The 6625-nt window shown below is 55.8% G+C and overlaps 6 protein-coding genes across 6 annotated transcripts; all 6 read right to left on the reverse strand.

Moving 5' to 3' along the window:
- Positions 1 to 2: 2 nt before the first annotated feature.
- Positions 3 to 416, reverse strand: DQ04_01841070 (hypothetical protein; the record flags this gene model as incomplete). Its single annotated transcript, XM_009311220.1, has 1 exon — positions 3 to 416. A coding segment is annotated over one exon (414 nt), but the record flags the coding sequence as incomplete, so codon positions are not given.
- A 299-nt stretch (positions 417 to 715) lies between these two features.
- On the reverse strand, positions 716 to 1996 carry DQ04_01841080 (oxidoreductase; the record flags this gene model as incomplete). Its single annotated transcript, XM_009311221.1, has 1 exon — positions 716 to 1996. The coding sequence occupies one exon, from the start codon at positions 1994 to 1996 to the stop codon at positions 716 to 718; it is 1281 nt and encodes a 426-aa protein (XP_009309496.1).
- A 217-nt stretch (positions 1997 to 2213) lies between these two features.
- On the reverse strand, positions 2214 to 2504 carry DQ04_01841090 (hypothetical protein; the record flags this gene model as incomplete). The annotated part of the gene is made up of 1 exon (XM_009311222.1): positions 2214 to 2504. One exon carries the CDS (start codon positions 2502 to 2504, stop codon positions 2214 to 2216), a length of 291 nt encoding a protein of 96 aa, XP_009309497.1.
- Positions 2505 to 2790: 286 nt separating this feature from the next.
- DQ04_01841100 (pseudouridylate synthase I) lies at positions 2791 to 4728 on the reverse strand (the record flags this gene model as incomplete). Its single annotated transcript, XM_009311223.1, has 1 exon — positions 2791 to 4728. One exon carries the CDS (start codon positions 4726 to 4728, stop codon positions 2791 to 2793), a length of 1938 nt encoding a protein of 645 aa, XP_009309498.1.
- Positions 4729 to 5128: 400 nt separating this feature from the next.
- Positions 5129 to 5962, reverse strand: DQ04_01841110 (putative nucleotide-binding protein; the record flags this gene model as incomplete). Its single annotated transcript, XM_009311224.1, has 1 exon — positions 5129 to 5962. One exon carries the CDS (start codon positions 5960 to 5962, stop codon positions 5129 to 5131), a length of 834 nt encoding a protein of 277 aa, XP_009309499.1.
- Positions 5963 to 6215: 253 nt separating this feature from the next.
- Positions 6216 to 6584, reverse strand: DQ04_01841120 (hypothetical protein; the record flags this gene model as incomplete). The annotated part of the gene is made up of 1 exon (XM_009311225.1): positions 6216 to 6584. The coding sequence occupies one exon, from the start codon at positions 6582 to 6584 to the stop codon at positions 6216 to 6218; it is 369 nt and encodes a 122-aa protein (XP_009309500.1).
- Positions 6585 to 6625: the final 41 nt, after the last annotated feature.

Raw genomic sequence — 6625 nt, forward strand, 5'->3', positions numbered from 1 at the left:
TCGTCGTCGTCGTTGCCCGCGCGCGACGGACTGTGACGCGTGACGACATCCACAATGAGGCCTCCCCATCCGTCAGTGCCAGTGACGCGGCACATCACCTCTGCCGGGGCATCGTCCACCAGCATATGGCGCAGGAAGAGACGCGCCTCGCGCCCATACGGCTGGTCCATCTCTGGTGCATCCACAAGCCGCAGACGAAGGCGCACCATCTTGCCCTCCCCTGCCATGGTGCCGTAGAACGTGTTGCCGTCTGTAACAAATTTTGGCTGAACAGAAATTGTACGTCCCATCATGTCGGGCTCTTCACGCAGCACGAACGGTATGAGCACCGCCACAGTTGCCACCAGCATGGCCACATAATACTGCCAGGCACAGTCGCGAAGCTTCCACACGTCGCCGAGTGAGGGGAATACCATGACGATGGCTTGCTCCCCACCAACTCCGCCGCCCAGGCACACACCCACCCACTCACACAATCTCCTTACCTACCGCACCGCATCAATCGCAAATATCAACAAGAGCAATCGATGGGCCAAGGCACAACAACAAAAAAATAGAAAGGGGAAAGCAAAAAAAAAAACCCTACAGTTAGCAAGGGAACACATAGAATCACATACCCTAGTAACACACAACCACAGGACGTTGGGACCCGTATTTGAACCAAGAATCGCTTCTGGAAGAGTGGACCCCAGCTTTACCTCAGCTCATGTCTGCCTCACTCGCCATCGCACAGCTCCTTACAGATGCAGTCCGAGCGTCTGTGCGGCCCTTCTCGGCCACGCCGCCATGTGAGACTCACGCGGTCCCCGCGCCGCAGCGGCGGCATTGAATCCGTCACCATATCGACACGCCTCTCTGCGATGCAGTGCGTCCACGCGTAGCGCGCGTCACCTGTCATGAGCAGCAGACTGCGCGGCGCCGCAAATACCCCAATTGGCTGCACCACCACCGGTTGTGTTTCATGCCGGCAAAACTCTATCACGGTATGTGACCCGAGCGAGACAATCAACACGCACTCGCCAAATGGCGAGTGGGCGTCCACGTGGTGGGCGATACCCGGTGCCGCTGCGCCGTCACTGTCGTAGTCGTAAAAATTCACAGTCAATTGGTCACATACAGTGGCCTGCACCGCAGCAGGCAACCCCTCGATGTGAACTGCATCGTCCGCATTACGCAGACGCTGCTGCATCCAGTCGTAGAAAGTCGGCTTCGGGTTAACAGAGTCCCCCTCACCGCCCAGCTTGTTCACACCGTAATAGAAACGTCTGTTGAAGTGCGCGACACGCCGCCGCGCAAGGTTCTCCACCTCCAACGTGGAAGCGCCCGACCCCTTCAGCTCCTGCCAAATTAAATCATGTTCCGCCGATGTGATGAAGTCTTCCACAACAAAGAGCCCGGGCACTTCCACAACTGGCTCACACATAAGCTCACGGCAAGCGGAACCGCCATTCATTAATCGTTGTGCGTTATTGACATGCAAAAACTTTTCTGCCCCCGTTGTCGGCAGCTGAAACACATGACGACATGCGTCTAGCACGGCGCTTGCCTTGCAGTAAAGAAGATACAGCAGCGAGGGGCCCGTGTTCGGAGAGGACCCACCGCTCCACAGGTTCGCCACATGCAACATGTACACTGAGACAGCCACAGGTTCATTCGGCACCTCAATCGTGAAAGACTCTGTGACTAACGGCGTCAGAGTCTTGACGTTCCCAGAGGGACACACCAAGGCAAATGGTAGGTGTGGGCTGAAGTGAATCGTCATTGCTTCATCCGCCAGCCCTGTGTACTCGCGCAGGGATTGGCGCAGCCCAAATGGGTTGGCACCTGCTTGTACGCCGCCATTTAAGGCAATGTAGCCCATCGGTTCATCGGTACCAGGTACAGCAACGTACCCATTGAGAGGAGAGAGGTGGTTGGAGACTCGCGCCATCCACTTACGGCAGCGCGCCCGCGCCTTGGCGATGTCCTTTGCCGACCAACCCGCATCCGCAATCATGTCGTGTCCAGGCACACACGCACCCACAAAGAAAGCTCTATAGCTCTTCGCCTTCAAATACCCTTTGTGAGCGCCAGTGCGTTCCAACGAGCAGCTCCAGTTTCACCGAAGAAGCAAGTGAGGAAAAAGATAGCGCATAAAGTAAAGAAAGCTCACATACTTTTGTGATGCGCAAGACACAAAAAACGAGCAGCATCACACACACACACACACACCATTAGCGCTGGCACCTGCTGCAGAGGCAGATCTCGCACGACGCACAGTACCACACACGCCGGTGCGTTGCCACGTCCTCATGTCGCAGGACATTCTCGCCGCACTTATGACACAGCACCAGCGACTCCCACTGGGCTCTAGGGATGCGGCGATAAATCTCGTTTAGCGTTCCAGCGTATCGCCCGACATGCTTGCACAACGGGCAGGGAATGGGCTTCTGCTGCGAATGAAGCGCCTCGCCGTAGTAATTGCGTGTCACACCAGACTTGAAAATGTGATCCTCCCCTGTCATTTGATTTTCTTTGTATCTTTTCTTCTCCGCCTGTTGTCGCTTCGCTTGGTTCGCAAGCCACCACAGGCCAGCCTCTGCTATAAACAGTATAAACGTAAAAAATGCAAGGAGGCGACAAATAAAGAGGGAGAATCTGAGAGAAGCTCAGGCGGGGACCGGGCTGTGCCGGACAGAGTTAAGCGTGAAGCAGAACCAATGTGAAGAATAAAAATTACACACGACGCACCCGAATCAACACGGCCACAGTTATTGTGTGTGTGGATGTATGTGTGCGTGTGTGTGTGCATTACTCGCTGCCGGCACTGCCATCGCTGCCCCACTTATCCGCCTCCGTTCCGCCATTGGCGGAGTCATGCTCCCACGTGCGGGAGCGCTGCTTCACCCCCCGATGATACTCACGACGCTTGTGCCTCTCCGCCTCTTCCGTCAGGGCAACATACAACCAACCGTCGTCGCCACAATCATCCTCATCAGACGCATCATCACTTTCCTTCTTGTTCTTGTCGTCGTCTTCGTCGTTGTTGGGCCCCACCTCTTCCATAGCAGTGTCGTCATCAGGCGGGGCACATGTCATCTCTGTCCGTTGTCGTTTCAACGACTTTGGTTCTTTCCCTGTCAAACCCGTCTCCATCTCCCGTGCACGATTCTCTTGTTCCTTGTCCTTGTCCTTCGTGTTGTTATCATCACTGTTGTTCTTATTATTAGCGTTTGGAGCCGTAGCTTTCCTACCGATTGACGACTTTACCACCTCGATGCTCCAGTTGTGCACCCGCAATGAACGCAGGAAAGCCGTCATCTCCGAGTACTTCGGATGTGGCTCCACAACAGCCGGGTGATACTCCTTCATGGTAGCTACGTGCTTGTCCTCGGCCTCCCAGCAGGGCCGCGTCACGCGCCGTGCCTCATCCCTTGCGACCAGAAGCGTGCCCACACCAGGCGTTCGGTTCAAGTCAAGGTCAACGACGTCAGCCGCCACGCACGACATTGCAAATGTTGCAGAAGCAGCAGCAACGTCGCCACTCCATTCCTCTTGCATGGTCCGGAAACGCACCGTGCCGCTGTTACGCACCACACGGTCATAGCCGTGGTAAGAGGATAGAAAGAGGTACAAGTAAGGGCCTGGCGCCAGCGGGCAGGTGACGCGGCGCTCAGGTGAGAGCGCCTCTTCGATGAGCGACTCCCTAGCGCCACGCACAGTGGCAAGTACGGTACCAACAATTTTTCGTATCATATTGAAAAGGAATGAGCTGCCCTCGATCTGGAACACAACAAAAGGTAAAAGACCACCATCAGACGAGCCATCAACAGCGTTTTGCTCAGCTTCTGATGATGCCACCGCTGCCGCTGCCGATGACTGGCCACTAGCGACACTCAGTGAGTCGTAGTACTCAGCCCGTGTCGGTCCCGTTGCGGATTGCGGTAGCAAGAACACACGCGGTGCAATCTCGCAGCGGTGGACGGTGCGCACCGCCTCGTTACTACTAGGCGCAATCACCTTCCGGCTCCACCCAGAACCACCACGCTGCATCATGTCGACAGAGAAGTTGTGAAAACGATGGGTCCCCACTATATAACGCTGTAAAACTTCATTGCCACGCATCACTGCTGCTGCTACCGCTGCAAGCCATGGTTCTGTTTCGTTGGGGCACAAATCAACAAACGAACGCTGCTCCTGCGCGTAACGGCACAGTGAGTCCTTGGCCAGAGGGAACTTCTCGTAAAAGCTCTCCCACGTATCGCAGGGTGGGATGAGCGCATAGGTAGGAATCAGGTAGCGGTACACCCGTCGATTGCAACAAAAACGCGGGATAAAGTTCCCCATCAGATGTGTAACATGTGCCACACGCACCGTCAAGGGCAGCACTGCATTCAACCGCTGCATGAGTTGCTCGCAGCCGCCCACCGCCTCGAACCTCTCGTTGGGAACAAAGAGGCAGATGAGATTCCGCACGGCGTGCACACCGCGATCGGTGCGGCACGAGCGTGCAAAGTGGTGCGTCTCACCGCTCACACGCCCGCGCTCCAGCGCCTCCACAAGTCCCACGTCCTTCATGGCCTGAATGAGCACACCCTCAACGGTGTGCTGGGTGAGGGTGTGTGTCTGCAGCTGCAGGCCGCGGTAGCCGGTGCCGCAGTACATGATGCAGAGCCCGAGCAGCGTGTGGTCCTTTGGGGCTTTGCGCAGGCACATGCGACGGCCCTCGAACGCCTTGCGCCGTGCCATTGACGTGCCTCGCCACGTGCAAGAAAAAAAAAAAATGACCGTCCTTGAGCGAATAAAAAGCAGGAGAGAGGAAGGGACCCAGAGCATTCATCGCGGAGACGCAAAGAGAAGGGAACAAAATGGATTTTTGTTTTCCGGTTTGGAAGGGCAGAACTGATGTACTCAAAGCGAACCTTATTTGCGTCCCACAGCAACACCACTAGCGCATTCCTTCCACAGAAGCGAGATATAAGCACAACAGATTTGAACGCTTCGCCTTACTCAGATGCACTCTCCGGCACACAGACAAATTAACCCAGTCAAGACAAAAAGAAAGGCGATGTATTTCGGGGGCGGTGTCCGCTCTCACACAATACCCACCTCCTCTCCTCTTATCTTATACTCACCCTGGCAATAATTCCTATTCCTGGAGCGCCGCCCTTTCCACCTGTTTCACAATGGCATCAATGACATGTGTGACCGCCGCAACCGTCTCGTTTTCGTCGCCGTTCTCAGCAGCGAGGAAGGACTGGCCCTTGTCCTCCGCAATGGAAAGCATTGGGTCAATGGGGATAGCGCCGAGAAAGGTCACCTCGTACATGTCCGCAAGCCTCCTGCCCCCACCACTGGAGAAGATGTCAGTGCAGTGCGCGCAGTGCGGACAGACAAAGCCCGACATGTTTTCCACGATGCCCAGACAGCGTAGACCCATCTTATGGCAGAAGGAGAGCTCTTTCTTAACATCATCTGTTGCGACATCCTGCGGTGTCGTCACAACGACGGCGCCAGAGGGACTCAGCGGCTGGAGAACCTCACAGAGTGTGAGATGCTCGTCGCTAGTGCCCGGCGGCGTGTCGATGATGAGGTAGTCAAGTGAGCCCCAATTGACATCCATCACGAACTGCCGGATCATCGCATCCTTCTTTGGGCCACGCCACACCACAGCGTCCTTGTCGCTCGGCAACAGAAAGGCAATGGACATGATTTTCAAATCCCGCTCGCGCCGTGCCGTAGGGTCCTCGACGAGAGAAATTGGCTCCCAGCCCTTCTCGCCGCGGTAGACGTCGCGGCCCGCCACGCCACAGATCGTCGGCACACTTGGGCCGCAGATATCGACGTCCAGCAGACCAACCTGTTTGCCGTGCACATGCGTAAGCGCAAGTGCGAGTTGGCAGGCCACCGTCGACTTCCCCACACCGCCCTTTCCGCTCACTACGAGAATGATGCGCTTCACACCGTCCAACGAGGAAGCCATTAACTGTTTATTGCCTTCTTGCCAGCCAAGCTCTTGGTGTGTCCATTACAAAAAAAAACAAAAAAAAATTAGTCGGAGGAGCAGACGGTAAGCAAGGTACAGAGCAAAAGAAGCAATCGCCGTGGTTTAGATTTGCAGAGTCCCATTCCTCTCTCCATCCTTCCTTCCTTCCTTCTCTTTGTGTGTGAGTGTATGAAAGCGTCTGTCAGTAAGGGATATCAGCTCGCCACTTCATCATTAGCGACTATCGCCGTCACTCCTTCTTCTCCCTCGTGGACTCCCCTTCATCCTCCGCAAGTGCCTCCAAGGCCTTCCAAATATCCTGCGCCTGCTGTATCACCGTGGACGGGTTCGTCAGATCAAGCACATAGTGGCTGACATCTTCGCCACTCTCCTCGAGCCGTCTACGCGCACGATCCTCGCGGCCTCGCAGGTACACAAACACCTCGGACAAGCAATGCATCCCACTGGCGTACATGGCCACACAAACAACAACCGCGACACCAAGGACAGCGTACACCGTACCCCACAATAGGGCCTTCCAGGCCAACAGGACGTGCTGCGGCGATGGAGGCGGTACCAGATCTCTCCCCTCCTCGCTACCGTAGCGCTCCTCGTCCATGATGTCCTCCACCGTGTCACTATTCGGCCACAGCGGCGGCT

The sequence above is a fragment of the Trypanosoma grayi genome (genome assembly GCF_000691245.1).
Source record: "Trypanosoma grayi strain ANR4 Tgr_184_V1, whole genome shotgun sequence".
Taxonomy (NCBI): domain Eukaryota; phylum Euglenozoa; class Kinetoplastea; order Trypanosomatida; family Trypanosomatidae; genus Trypanosoma; species Trypanosoma grayi.